This window comes from Misgurnus anguillicaudatus, chromosome 9 (assembly GCF_027580225.2).
Source record: "Misgurnus anguillicaudatus chromosome 9, ASM2758022v2, whole genome shotgun sequence".
NCBI classification, from domain to species: domain Eukaryota; kingdom Metazoa; phylum Chordata; class Actinopteri; order Cypriniformes; family Cobitidae; genus Misgurnus; species Misgurnus anguillicaudatus.
In genome coordinates this window covers 33,091,903-33,108,061 of record NC_073345.2, presented here as the reverse complement: position 1 = coordinate 33,108,061, position 16,159 = coordinate 33,091,903, and the positions used below count along the sequence as shown (strand labels likewise).

Here is a 16,159-nt window from a genome sequence, read left to right as displayed (position 1 = left end):
CTCCTGACCAAAGATGGAACTGAAAATCTTCATTGTTCTCTTCTGCGCTCTTTTCACTGGAGGTACAAAACACAAAATCCTTTTTAATGTTTTATTAGTTACAAAATACATTGCTGCCTCATTCTGTTTTTTTTTTTCAGGATATTCACTCCAATGTTATAAGTGTTCAGGTATAATGGGTTGTGGTCAAAGCAACGTGACGACGTGTCCGGGCACTGCCACATGTGCAGCAACTGTACAATCCACTGGTGAGTTCAGTATGATGGAGGATAAATTTACTGAAATATTATAGACCACCAATGGAAATTAGGGTCATTTAACTAACATGAATGTTAGCTTAACTCAACTACACTGAAAAAAAAATATTAATTGAATTTAATCAATTTTTTTAAGGTAAGTGGTTGCAATCAATTTATTTAAGCTACATTTAAACAAAAGTTTTATATTTTATTTTATGTTACTAATCTTTTTGTTTAAATGTAGCTTAAATAAATTGATTGCAACCACTTACCTTAAAAAATTTATTAAATTCAATGAATCATTTTTTTCAGTCTAAGGAATGGTTTGTCGGACAGAGATTAAGCTTAAGCCAGGACTAGACCTTAGTTTTGTTCGAAAATATAACTATAGCCTTACTAAAACATTACTTTTTGAGGACAAATAAATGGCACTGATGTATTTTAAGATGTGTCAGTGCAAGTTAGTTAGTTTAGTCATTTATTTTAATCTAGGACTAGTCTAATCCTGGCCAGGATACCACTACTGAATGTTTTTCATTATCCTAAACTGTAAAAAAAAAAAAACGTAAAAGTTCATGCACTTTTAGAACGGATGTGTTAAAAACAACACAATCAGTGTTAGTAACATCTCTGTGTTCTTATTTGAATGGCCTGAGTGAAAGTATTTGATTGCGTATAGGATAAGTGTTAAGAGCATGCAGTTAATAAGCTACATTTATTCTGTCATTGTGGTCCCCACACCTAAAATTGTCACCACAGGTCTTGATATACTAGTTATAGTAGATATAATGGCTGTGTCTCATTTACAAAGGTTGCGTCCTTCGCGTTCTCTGGAGGTTGCATCCTCTAAACAGTGGTTGCCAAACTTTTTCATTTTGGGACCCACTTAGACAGGTATAATCTCAGGACCCACCAAAATATTTTTTTAATATAAAAATATTCAGAAAAATATATTTAGAAATACAAAAATAAATGTGTTCTCTTTTACAAGAGAATAGTTTATATTTTCTCTGTCATTATATGAATTAAATGTAAGTTTAATTGCAATCCCAAAATACATGAAATCAAAACCATTTACATTAATAGAACAAAAGTGTTTTTGTGCGACCAACCTGATTTACAGCTGCCATCGTCACCAATTTAAATTATGAAAAAATATGTAATTTGTGCCACTTTTACAGACAGTGGGATCAACTATAAAAATAAAATAATACTGTATATAATGTAGATAGTAATATTATGTGCACTTTAAATAAAATTTGCTGTAGTTATGCAGCTGTTTGCCAGTAAATTTAAATTTATGTTATTTACGTGCAATAGTTTTTCAAAGTTAAATGAACAATAAACATTAACAAGTCTTTGTTTTTACATAATGAAACTAAAATAACAGCATCATGCAAAGCATTCTGGGAACCAGAAATCATCATCAACCTTTTTTTCTGTTTTTTCCTTCATATTTTGGTTCCCAAAATGCTTTGCATGAGGCTGTTATTTAAGTTTTATTCTGTAAAGACAAAGACTTGTTAATGATTAATGTTCATTTAACTTTAAACAAACTATTACAAGTAAATAACATCAATTTAAATCTACAGTAAGTTACAGGCAAAAAGCTCCCAGTAATATGTAATTTCTACAAACATTTTTTACAGTGTTATTGCCTCATTACCTTACAACTTACCAACCTTACCACAAATCTCTGACAAAAATGGATTAATATCCTCCTCTGTCTCTGTTGCATGTATGCCGCAATCAGTTCATAAATTAAAACAACATGTAAATATTTCTATGAGCTTTATAGGTTCGTGCCGCTGCCTTAACATCCACTCCCCCAAAAAGCTCACAAAATCAAGCTATATGGGCTATTTTAAATAGCGAAAAAAATTCCTTGATTAGAGTTGTTCATTCTTTTATAAATAGAGCCCGACCGATATATCGGCAGGCCGATATTAGGCATTTTCCAAACTGTCGGTATCGTCATTCATAATGGCCAATAAATGAATAAAAAAAAACAAAAACGGATGAAACAGCCTTCAATCATGTCATGAGTGTTGCCGTTGTATAGTTTGTCCACCAGAGGGCACTCTACAACCTCCCTGTTGGCAACACTCGTGTATAACGCGTCACACATCCTGCAACCTGCTGATCCAGCCAGAGTTGGGCAGAGAGAACAACGCTTAAATGAGTTCATGGTGAGTTGGTAATGAGACAATAAAAGAAACAAGTTTCTTTTTTAAAATGCATTATCATATTATTTTAGTTAAAACTCATAAATAACTACAAATAACTAATGTTAGGGAAATATATGTTTTGTTACACGTTTCTGAAATAATAAACAAAATGGGCCGATATATCGGAATATTGGATTTTAAAACCATCAAACATTTGTATCGGTATCGGCCTTCAAAATCCTTTACGGTCGGGCTCTATTCATAAATAAATCAAGTATCAAATGTTTTTTTCAGGGGTTTAGTTACAAGCACAAATAGCATTAAAACCAACAGAAAGGAGAATAAAGAAGGGCTCAAAAACTATTTAGAAGTGAAACCTACAGTCATTGCCTACCTGCCGTTTTCAGCCGCGTTTCAACGCCTTTGGTGTGCCTACAACGCCCCCTTAGAGGGTTTTGCAGCTAAAGACTTTTTTTGTTAAATACGAATGAAATTACTTAAGGCGACATCTGTGAAAATAAGGCATTTCAATTACTGACTAGTAACCTTTTCAGTGCCATTAAAAGGGAATTACTGAACCTTAAAAAAGCTAATTTAGAAGAAAACATGTCAGATGCCTGTACACGCAAGCACGCACACGTGCGGGCGCGCACACACACACACACACAAAGAATGAAAGATTAAATTTGCTTTACAAATCACAATGGTCAAATGTGAAGCATTAAGCATATATTATTTTTTAGATGGCACTGAAGTTAAAATGCAGTCTAGGGGTTGTGCAGTGATGGAGAATTGTATGAGTGCATCTGTTAACTTCGGAGTTACAAGGACAGTTACATCTACACAATGCTGTAACACAGACCTTTGTAATAACAAAGACGCTCCAGGTATGTCTTTCACACACACACACACACACACACACACACACACACACACACACACACACACACACACACACACACACACACACACACACACACACACACACATATATCCAGGCATTAAGCTCAGGTATTCCATAAAATAAAAGAATAATATTAGTTTTTTCTACAGATTACGGCTCTAACAGCCCCAATGGAAAACAATGTTACTACTGTGATGATCCTACGAGTTGCTTCAACAAATTAAACTGCTTAGGAGATGAAGACCGCTGCCTTACAGAAACAGGTGAGAATGAAGTAATTTTTTCTGACTAAATTACTTTCTTATCTCTGCATTATTACAGATTAGGTTTTTTTTAATACATGGGTTACGTAATTGCACTTTTTGTTCAAGACATATCAAAATGTGATAACATGAATCAGAGAACATGGTTTTCTAAATTACTGTTTTTAGTAATCACATAAATAGATTTATCATAACATAGGCTAATGTATTAAGTTTGTGAAATCCATAATCATGAATATATCCTGTATATCAGTGGCGGCCGGTGACTTAATGCGAAGTTCATCACACCATGTATGTAGCCCGTCATGTGTTTGGTTCGTAATTTCAAAAAATGTGTTCTGCGTGCCGAGTGAAAATATGCATCGCGTGTCTTGTCAAAATGAGTGCCTGCTGTAGACGCGTCTAAAGAGACGCTTGCATTTGCCAAATACTCACATAATCTCATGTGTAATCAGAGTTTACTGTTAATGGAGTGTCTTGCGAGTATTTTCTGAAGGTGAGCGTCTCTTTTATCATAAACAGTTTTGACCCGTGTGCAGCAGGCACTTATTTTGACAAAACACGTGATGCACATGACGCAACAAACACATACTTTAAAAACATAAGCATCACACGACACTCCAAACACATATTCTGAAATAGCACCCCTCTGTTGAACAGTCACGAGCTGCCACTGCTGTATATGTTTTCTATATGTGTTTTATCAGATATTTGTGTGGTCAAGTTTTAAATGATTCACTTGATCAACTTTTGTTTTCTTTACATTAGTAACTGTTGGGTCTGCGTCTGTGACTGTTAAGGGATGCGTCTCTAAATCTATCTGTGATGCTGCATCACAATCACAAGCACCTGAAGATTACACAAGGTTGTCATGCTGTCAGGGGAATCTGTGTAACGGTGCTAAGAGCGTCACACAGAACCTCCTCTTTCTCTTATGGCCGCTATTCTTCTTCATCCTGATCCACTGAATTCAGCAAAACTTTACAGCAGTAATGTGAGATATTGTGGTGGGATTAGTAAAAAACCTTTAAGATTTATGCATCTTATCACTGTGTGTGACATATTTTGGATTAAAAACAATGTTTTATTTAAAGTTGCTTAATTTTTATTGTATTCTTTGGTGTTATATTGATAACAGGGAAAAACGTTAAATAAAATCCAACCACACCACCATACACTTGCTTCAATTTTATCCCATAAGCTTTTATATTTGAAAAATTTTAATAATATTGTAATAACATTGTTTCTAAACTTAGTTAAATAACTGTAATTATTGGTATGTACCAGCAGGTGGCAGCAGATACATATATTTTACAGCAGGCATACATATGCAGGCGTATGCATACATTTTTGTTCAAAGAATATATTTGATTTACTTGAACACAACTTTAATTTAAAATCCAGTGCTTTAAACACAAATCTACTAAAAAAAAAAATAAAAAAAAATGGGGTAATGCAGATTTACCTCAATGACCTCCTGGGTCACAAATAGTATCTGAACTATTTGTAAGACCACCCACTTTTAGAATGTTCACACCACATTTGACTCATGAAATTAGTATTTATTAAAAAATTATGTTTTTTGTCAAATGTTTTTTGCAGTGTTGAAAAGATATTACTGTCATGACTCACGGAGAGGAACGGGACCCAAGTGCAGGGAAGGTGAACTCAAAAAGGGTTTATTAACAAAGAGTTCACGTGGGGGCAAAAGACAAAACCTTCACAAAGATTCACAAGACTAAGACTAGACGACACACTAGGAGACAAAACTTCACAGGACTGACTTGAATTCACTTGACTTGACTTGACTATGTCAAAGATACCAAACAATACAAAACGATTCAGCACAGGACAAGACACACTGGGGCCTTAAAAAGGAAAACTAAACAAGACAATGAGGGAAGGCCAGGTGCGGGGAGTTAACCAATAATGAATAATTAACAAAGGAAACGAGGGGGCGGGGGCAGAGACAAGACACTGCAGCACACTACCCAAACAAAAGGCCATGTGCTTCAACACAAAACATGGGTACCGCCACGATCCTGCCACATGACCATGAACAACTATGAATAACTATGAAAGACAGGCAGGATCATGACAATTACACTGTGCCCGAAAAACCCCAACTGCTACTCTGCAACTACACAAACTTAGTGCCGGTCACATTGAAAGTGACCTTAGGGACTATTTTCGGGCGTAATATCATTGCGCCTGCTGCACCCGTGGTACAGCAGCAAAGTTACTTGATTATTACGCCGGAATAAGAGTATAGTCCCTAGCCATATCGGCCGAGAAAATCACAACTTTTAATTTTCTGTCAGTCTTAACTGTAGTCGTAACTACAGAAGAGTCAAGTTTTAAATAGGAAAAATTTTGAAACTCTGGTCATTTTTTGCGCAATGTTAATGGTCTAATCAGATTCAATGAATCATGCTTAGCTATGCTAAAAGTGGTACCGCCAGACCCAGAGATTGGCTGAATGGATTCAAAAACTGTAAAAATCTAACTCTAGGGGAGCTGGAAAATGACCCTATTTTTTTTTTTTAAGTGGAGTGTCCCTTTAAGCTAGGCAACACCAAAAGATTTTTTAAATCTTATCAGATTTTCAACATGTGAGAGACCACAAACATGATGAAAAATTGACGATTTAAAGTGTGTGGAGTGCCGTTCTGTGGAGATAGCGGCACTCTGCACACCATGCACCATCAGATTAACTTTACAAATAACGTCAGTCTCAGCTGAGAACACATTAAAAATCACGGAGATCACGCAATGTTTCTCGCGGCCAAACGTGACTTCACAGTAAACAAACATGGTGAACAACGGGCATAAAGAAATGGCATTTATACAATGGATAGCTTTTTTACATCTCTGATGCCAGTCTCACTTTGGACTGTGCCTGTTGCAACATGTCGTTGTTATGGTTTCTTCTTCCATCCACTTCACAGGTGTGGCATATCAAGATGTTGATTAGACAGCGTGATTATTGCATAGGTGTGCCTTAGGCTGGACACAATAAAAGGCAACTCTAAAATGTGCAGTTTTATCACACAGCACACTGGCATAGGTGTTGCGAGTTTTGAGGGAGCATGCAATTGGCATGCTGACTGCAGGAATGTTCACCAAAGCTGTTGCCCGTGAATTCAATGTTCATTTCTCTATTATAAGCATCTCCCAAGGAGTTTCAGAGAATGTGGCAGTACATCCAACCGGCTTCACCTTGCTTATGAGATAAATAGCTGTGTAATAAGTAGGGATGGGTATCGATTCAGATGTTTCAGATCGTTTCGATTTCGATTACCAGTTCTCGGGTCGGTTTTTATACTCGATTCTCGATTCAACTTAATGAATATAGATTCAATACAAATACGTTATTAATAAAAAAGAACACTGAAAAGAAGTTTGCAAGTGGGTAATTAATAAAAAGAAATTAAAAGTCACAATCATCGTTGTCTTGCTTGGGAAATCTAAAATGCTTCCATTAGTCCATACCTCTGACTTTTTATGCGAAGGTGGCATCAACGTCGATGAAGCACATGAAACTGCCATTTTAAGCATTGAATGAATGAATGACAGGCTTGCCTCTCGCTCCTTGATAACATTGCGCATGGCAAAAAAGAGGGTGACATCTAGTGAAGAAGACTATTAATTAGATTAACATTAAATATTAAAGAATTCTTTGAGAATCGATTTTGAATCGACCACGTTTAAAAAAAAAACGGATTAATCGAAAAATAGATGTTTCTTGAATTTTACACTAACACTTTACAATAAGGTTGTATTTATTAACATTAGTCAATGCATTAGCTAGCATGAACTAACAATAGGCAATATAGTTTTTCAACATTATTAACCTTTAGTTAGAAAGCTTTAGAAAGATTATCAATTATCCAAACTTAAACACGTGCACTTATGGATGTTATATTATATATAAGTATACACTATTACGACGTTTGAAACACAACATAATTAAAAATTGCTTACAGTAACCTTTAAGGTGTAAAGAAGTCGTACTCGGAAATATTTTATGGTTAAATCACGTGCTTTAGTAAAAATCAACCACAGACACACACACAGTTCATTTCTATGGAAACCCCACAGGAAGCTGACATCAATGTTATTTGCCATATATCTGCGGCAAGATTTGTTTGGGATATTTGTAAAAATGAATGCAGAGCAATACTGATATATTACACAATTGGCATTGCAACAGATCTAATTAAGTGGGAAGATTAAATGTGTTATTATTAATATGGAACTCATTCTCTTGAAAATGCAGATTCCAAATGCATGATTAAAACGTTTTACGTTACATTTTTACACTTTTTGAGTTAACAAACATGTTTGGTGTAACATGCACTCACCTAAAGGATTATTAGGAACACCATACTAATACTGTGTTTGACCGCCTTTCACCTTCAGAACTGCCTTACGTGGCATTGATTCAACAAGGTGCTGAAAGCATTCTTTAGAAATGTTGGCCTGTATTGATAAGACAGCATCTAGCCATTTTAGTACAGTGAACTCATTGTCATCCTCAAGAAACCAATTTGAAATTATTCGAGCTTTGTGACATGGTGCATTATCCTGCTGGAAGTAGCCATCAGAGGATGAGTACATAGTGGTCATAAAGGGATGGACATGGTAAGAAACAATGCTCAGGTAGGCCGTGGCATTTAAATGATGCATATATAAGGAAATAACATCGGGCCTAAAATGGAGCCCTGTGGCACCCCACATGTGACAGAAGCGGGCGATGAATTAAACTGACCTCTCTCCACCAAGAAACTCCTCTCAGTGAAATATAACTCAAACCACTATAAGGCTGAGTCATAAAAGAATGCAGTGATCCACTGTATTGAACAATGCACTTATACATTATTCTTACAAGAATGGCAGTTTCGAGATAAGTCTATAGTGTTTAAGATCAAATGGATCCAGATTTACTTTTTTAAGCAACAGATGAATCACTGCATATTTGAGGCAAGAATTTTGAGAAATCAGATTTGAGAAATTTTTAGACCTTTGCAAGGCAACCGCCTTTTCAAATTTGACCAAATAATTTTGCGATAATTGATAGGAGAATTACAATTTGTCCTTTCTCAATTTTCTTTCTGCTCTTCTACATTCCGCACAGACTTCTCTGTTAATCCAAGGCTGTTTTCTAGGTTTTAATTTCCTAACTTTGAGGGTAGCAATTTCATTTAAAATCTCAGTACATGAGGTATTAAAACTACCAAATTAAATCAACCAAATCATCAACACTAGAATTCTGTATAAGATCGCCATCAGCTGCTTTCAGATGGAGCGACATTTGCTACACAGAGCCGTAGTTCACTGACAAACAGGGAAATATTGCATTCATAATCGCGGATGAATCGCCTGCGATTATGAATGCGATATTTTCCCGCTTGTTAATAAACTACGGTCCTGTGTAATAAATGCTGCTTTATCTGAAAGCAGCTCATGGTGATTTATTACTAATCAAGGAACCGGCTTTACTGATGAGATGCGCGTGACAATCGCGTGCGATTCATCATGCAGCCCTAATGTACATGTACATGTCATCAGCTTTTGTGGTCAAGTTTGATAGAATTTTTTTTAACTCTGTTAAAAATCCTTATTGGATTTTGGTGTTCATCCATTTTAATGTTACAAACATTAGATTACAACTGATGGCCCCTTTGCAGTAACTGATTTGAGAGACTGCCAGTAAAACTAATAAAGTGCACATTTCTTATAAAATGATGTTCAACCAAACAATGCTGTCAGTGTGTAAACTCTTTTTTCACAGAATGCCCACCCACATTTGTTTCAAGGTGCATTTCCTCATCACAGCCTCACCCTCATCTCATCAGCCATATAGAGGCCACTGACAAGGGTCTGTCATTTTATTCACCTACTGTACTGACAGACCAAAGATGAATCTGAACATCTTCATTGTTCTCCTTGTTACTTTTATTGCTGGAGGTACAGTAAAAAACAAGAAAGCTTATTTAATATTTTATTAGCTACAAATACAGATAAATGTTTTTCCCTCATTCTGTTTTCTTTTAGGACACTCACTCATATGTTATGAGTGTACAGATGCGACAGGTTCTTGTGAAGGTGTAAGGACAACATGTCCTTATACAGCTAATACATGTTCTGCAAGTAAAGTGGTGTTATCCATTGGTAAGTTCAGTATATGATGGAGAATCCATTTAATGGAATGCTAAAATGTTTAGAGTCACTAAATATTTTTCATTATCTTAAAAACCCTTTTAAAGGGATATTTCATAAGGCATGTTTATGTGGGGGAAATAATCGTGTCATGATATTCATTTCAAAAAGCACCTATAAGAACTTTAGTATTTTCTCAGGGTGAAACTGAAGATGATAAAATATAAAATATTTAATAGCTCAGATTCTTTGGATTTTTAAATAATAACATAAACCTTGTACTTACATTTGACTTTATCGATAGTTTGATTTGTGACGCTTACGTTCACAAAATACTCGCAAAACACTCCCTTAACACTAAACTCTTATTACACATGAGATTATGTGAGTATCTGGCACATGCGATCGTTTCTTTTATCATAAACCCCTTAGACGCGTCTGCAGCAGGCACTTACTTTGACAAGACACGTGATTCACACAGGATCACGCAGAACACATTTTTTGGAAAGGGAACCACACACAACACTCTGAACACTTCTTTTGAATTATCTCCCCTCAGATGAGCAGTCACGAGCCGCCACTGGTAAATAGTTGGATCTATTGAAAAATTATTTTAATATAGATTATAAAAACCACACACGACGGGCTACATCCATGTTGTGACGAACTTCACATCGAGTGCCCTCGAAAAAAGAAGTCACCGGCCGCCACTGCTATTTACAGTGTACAGGATGACCTTTAAAAACATTTGACTGGTAGTGCATGATGAGAATAAACAAAAATCTAAAATGCTTTGAATATTTATATTGCTAAAACTAAATGCGATATGGTGATATAAATTAAGTTTGCGCTTTTACTAAGTGTGTGGATGCGCTTCAGATGAGCAATACAACACAGTTTTATATTGCAAAATCTCGATACAACATGTATCGTTACCAAGGCTTTGAACCGGTTCACGGAACGAAAACAAAAACCAGAAACTTTTTGCAAGGAGTAGAAACGAAACCAGAAACTTTCGAAAAATATGTTCCGGAACAGAACTGTTTATTGAAAATAATGGTAACCGTTTAATACCGTAATTTTTTTTCATTTTTCGACAAGATTTCTGTGCAATATGAATCAGTGAACTTCACTTCTGGTCGTCGTTGACTCATTGGAGAAATGAGAAGCTTTTAACACCCGCACAGACACACATGCGGTTGAATGTGTCCGGTCCAACTCCAATCAAACGTGATTATCCCTATGCCCTTCAAAGATCAGAACTCTTGATTTATAAACTTGAGAGAGAGTTGCGCTACTGTCTCTCATACTGTAGTCCTTTAAAATACATTTGGTGAATAAAGCACTGAAATACAACGTCATTTTCACTTTATGTGGAGCGACTGTTTATGCTGCATCTTCTTCCTGAAGCGTCGTTTGGAATGTGTCCTCCGTCTGTGTGTGTTCGTGTGTTTAAGTGCACTCAACAAATGTAGGCATGTCAGAATTACAGGATTACCGCTTACATAATGTAGCCGTTTTTAAATGTTTGATGACAAGAAGGAAAATAATGTAGACTAATAATTTAAGTTTAATGTCCTAATGATCAGCCTACTTATTTGTATGTCCCACAGCTGACACGGAATTTTATTAACCGGTTAGGGAACTTTCTTTTTTGTTCTAACCGGTTCAGGAACGGCAATTTTAGGGTTGAACCGAAAACGTGTTTGCCGTTAAAATACTGTTTCTGTTCGGAACTAAACAATTGGGGAAAAAATCTGGTTCAAAGCCCTGATCGTTACACCCCTACTTTTGTAGCACATTTCTTTCTGATAGTGTACTTGTTGTTGTTTAATCTTATCTCACGAATTTCCGTGGGATAGTCACAGAATTTCATTTCCGTGGCATTCTCACGGATTGGTTACTTAACTGTTTTGTCCTATTTTCTTACCATTGTCGCTTTGGTTTAGGGTTAGATTTACATAAAATGACACCCCTACCCAAACCCCAACACCAGGCGACAATTGTTTAAAGTTTAGAAAATATAACAGAATACATCAGAAAAAATAGTATAAACCAATACTTAAAGTGATATCCTAACGCAAACACCAAATCTAACCCTAAACCGAAGCGACAATGATTTGAAAATAGGAAAAAGCAGTTGAGTAACCAATCCGTGAGAATGCCACGGAAAAGAAAATCTGTGGCAGGGCCACGAAAAAAGGCGGAGATCTGTGAGAATGCCACGGAAAAATGAGCAAAAAATTCTGTGATTATCCCACGGAACTTTGTGAGATCATGTTGTTAATCTTATGTTTGGCAATGTGTTGTCTTCACAAGTAGAGAAAAGGGGGTGTCTCCATCTCAAGATTATCAGTTAAATTATCATTAGCTGTTAGCTGTTAATTTTAAAAACATAAGTCTGTTGACATACAAGGTTGATTTTAAGAAATTCAAATCCTAAAATCCCTTATATGCAGATAATTTTTACTCTACTAATCAGATGTGAAGCTTAAAGCATTTCCTGTTTTCTAGGTGACTATAAAGTCAACGAGCTTACTAAGAAATGTGACGTGAAACAGAATTGTAAAAGTGGATCCATGAACTTCGGAGTTGTAAGGACAACGTTATCTACACAATGCTGTAACACAGACCTCTGTAATAACAAAGACGTCCCAGGTATTGTCTTTGAAATGTAGCACTTTACACACATCCTACCATTGAGCTTAAACATTGCAGATGAAAGAATAAGATGTTTCTTTTACAGATTCCAGCTTTAACAGACCCAATGGGAAACAATGTTACTACTGTGATGGGAAGAGTTGCTTGAACAGATTAAACTGTTTAGGAGATGAAGACTACTGTGTTACAGCAACATGTAAGAATTAAGTCATTCTTTCTGAATAGATGATGTTCTCTTTGTACATTGTGTGAACCAAAAATCAGAGAACATGGTTTTTTTAAAATAATATAGGAATCAAATTAAAATCAAAGAAATGTGTCTGATATTTTCCATACATGAAAATGTAAACATTCACTGATGACTCATTGACTTGTTTTCTTTACATTAGTAAAGTCTGAATCGACGACTGTAAAAGGATGTTCCTCTAAAACTTTCTGTAATGCTGCCAAATCAGAAAGTATACACAGTTATACGGATGTCTCATGCTGTTATGGTAATCTGTGTAATGGTCTCGCTCAGAACAATGCTAAGATCCTCACTCGAAACAATGCTAAGATCTTCGTTTGGAACAATGCTAAGATCCTCACTCAGAATGTACTCCTTGTCTTGTGCTCATTCTTCCTCTACATCCTGATTCACTGAATTAAGCAAAACTTTGCACTTTACGCTACTGCATGCAGCAAGTGAATGTAATCATTTAAAATAACATATCGCAGCTTAACAAAGTTGACATATTTTGGAATAAAAGTCAATGCTTTATTCGCTAATAAATTCATTGTATTTTCCTTGATGTAATGATTTTAGGAAACATATATACTGTAAACAAAACAACATGAAATAAAATATAACCACAATACTTCTACACTTGTTTCTGATTTTGTGTTCAATAATGTTTAATGTTAAACCCGCTTGAGGTGGTTTTCAGGCAATTCGGAAAAGGTGTATTTTGCAAAACTGAAATGGGAAAATTTTATGAAATGCTGCGTAGAAACCATCCTACATTTGATCTTACGATCATTTATCAAAAATGTGTATGTGTGATTCATAAAATGAACATACTTACAGAAAACATATGTACCGCTTTCTTTCAGATGTAAAATCTCAACCAAATGCTTTGGTGTCAAAACATGGTTGTGGCCTTTACAGAAATAAGCTATAAGATAAGGTAAATGTGTCTTGGTTGAATCTATTTTGTTGATCAAGGAAATGAAAACATCATTCAGATTTGGCTTTAGTTAATGTGTAAAAATAAAAAGTAGCACTAGCATTGTATATTCGTGCAAGACAGTCTTGATAGTTATCTGGTTGTTGGTTTTATCAGTTAGTCAAGTGCGTTTTAGCATGCTTGCTAGGGCTGCAGGTGATACAATGATTTAATGCTGTGATGATTATATTCCCATATCTAAACTCCTTCTATAGAAATAATAATGGACTACAGGAGGAAAATAGGGGCCCAACTCACTCCTGTCTGTAAAGGTGGCTGTGATGTGGAGATCAAGTCCTGAGGTCTACATGCACAATAAGCTCAACTGGAAAAACATATAACATAGAGAGAATACACAGGAATTTGAATTTCCGTGCAACAAAATGTTTAAAATGTTCGATCAATCTGTGGTTGTTGGGTCCCTGTTCTGTGGAAACTGGTGTGAAAGTGAGTGAAAAGTTTCTATTCTCACCACATTTCTTAAAAAAAAAAAAATTGCAGAGAGGAGGTTGGAAAGACTAAACAGAGTTGCATGTGGTCTGACAACTTCCTTTTAAACAGTGTCAAAACCTCCAACTAAATGTATACATGAAATTGATTTGTTATATACAAAACAACATTTAATTAATTGTTGCCACAATCTCCTTTCAATTGAATGCAGCTACAGATGATGTCTAAATGTTGCTATAGATCAGTGTTTCTCAAACTTTTTCAGCCCAAGGCCACTTTATCTTCCAATTTTTTTCTGAGGACCACCTAACAGAATCCCACTCTAACACGCCCCCAAAAAACAACAAAATAGGAAGGATAAGCTAAATTTACGTTTAATATGCAACTGTTTCAAGTCAAAAACTAATTTTTAAACACAAATGCAATGCTATGTTCAGAAATTATTATAACAAGTAAATGTGAAATGAGTTACAGCTTAATATGAACAACAAACTGCACATATGAAAAAAACTGCAATTAAACATACTATAACAGCCTAGGTTCCACTTAATGTCATTCCAAAGAGCCCTTAGTTTAAAACTGAGGTGGTGGGTATATGAAGTCTATGGTTGTAACTATGGTAACAATAAAATGCTGAAAAAAAATGTTCCCCTTAATGTCCAAAATCACTGAAATTACAGGGATTTTACACATGAAACAAAAATTAGTACATTACAAAACTAATAGATCTGTGGATTTTGTAATGACTCTGTCTGTCTTTCCTTGAGTTTGTTTGCCCTCCTGTCTATTGATTGTTCCGCCCACTTATTTGTTACCATGGACACTGATTATACTCATTCATTTCCTCTTGTGTGTCGTTAGTTACTTATTGTCTCTGTATTGTGATTGGTCATTGTTTTCCATATATTCACTGTTTGTTCACTTACCCATCGCTGGTCGTCGTGTATTGTTGTGTATGTTTACTCCATGTCATACCTGTTGTCTGCCTGCTTGTCTGTTTGTCATTTTATTAAATAAACTTATGTGTAACTGCATTTGGATCCTCGCCTCTGCCTTGCATCACAACAGAACGACCAGCCATTGTAGGATCCAGCAGCGTTTTTTTTTTTCATTCCGGTGTGTGTTCCTGAACGCCGACATGCTCCGTTACAGCGGCTTACAAGTTCAAGTTTTGTCTCCCTCCACAGAAGAGGAATGGTGGGACAGGCTTTCGGATTTGACTTCTCTGCGCCAAGAAGAGCGATCTGTGAGTTGTTTCGCCCAATTGTTTTGGACATGTGCGAGTGGTTTGAACCTCAGTGATTCAGAATTAAAGTATCTTTTAAATGACTGCCTGGTTGAACCTCTGTCTCGGGCAGAAATGCAGGGCTTACAAGTTTTGGATTTTTGGGGATTTATCAGTCATTTGCAAAGCCGTACGCGGTGGAACTTATAGGAAATCCCGAATGAGGAGTCCTCTATGCCTGTAGCTCCCCTCGAACCGGTGATTGTGAAACCACTGCGCTGCCAACGTCACCGAAAGAGGAGGAAAAAGTCAGTGTCTGTCGCTCCTTGAGCCTCGGAGGACATCTCCAAGCAAGCCGCGGTTGATACGAGTTTCACCTTGTTTCACCCTGTTCTTTCTGTGTCCAATTACGAAATCCTTCCCGAGGAGGTCGCTATGCCTGAGCAACCCGCTGTCACTACAGAGGCCACTGAGGTCTCATCCCAATCTCTCTGTGGTTACGTCTGTTCACGAGATGACAGCCGCTGTGCCAGAGCATAAGCCAGAGTTAATGGAGCAACCATTTTGTCCGGTGAAGATCCGGGTCGACCGTATGATCTCCAGTTTGGTGGATAACCCGTTGATGAACGTTTGAGCGGCCGGAGTCTCTGGACCGCTCGTTTCGTTGACTGAATCTCTGCCGATCGAATCCTCAACCGAATCTCCAAGTGAGTCCCTTGAGTCTTCTGATTCCCCTGAGCCGAGTGAATCTCCTGAGCCGAGTGAATCTCCTGAGCCGAGTGAATCTCCTGAGCCGAGTGAATCTCCTGAGCCGAGTGAATCTCCTGAGCCCACTGTGCCGGCTGAATCATCTAAGCCATTTGAGTTTACTGAGCCATTTAA

At 36.5% G+C, this 16,159-nt stretch overlaps 1 protein-coding gene and 1 non-coding gene across 2 annotated transcripts in view; both read left to right on the top strand.

The window, feature by feature from the left end:
* The window catches only part of LOC129445426 (urokinase plasminogen activator surface receptor-like), a 33,701-nt gene continuing 17,542 nt past the window's right edge, over positions 1-16,159 (top strand). The window contains exon 1 of the mRNA XM_073871520.1: positions 1-62. Coding sequence (XP_073727621.1) covers positions 14-62 — 49 coding nt within the window. The 5' untranslated portion in view covers positions 1-13. The remainder of the gene's footprint in view (positions 63-16,159) is intronic.
* Positions 3,442-4,709, top strand: LOC129423205 (uncharacterized). The gene is made up of 2 exons (XR_012371253.1): positions 3,442-3,574; positions 4,343-4,709. It is a non-coding gene; the product is annotated as an uncharacterized protein (transcript).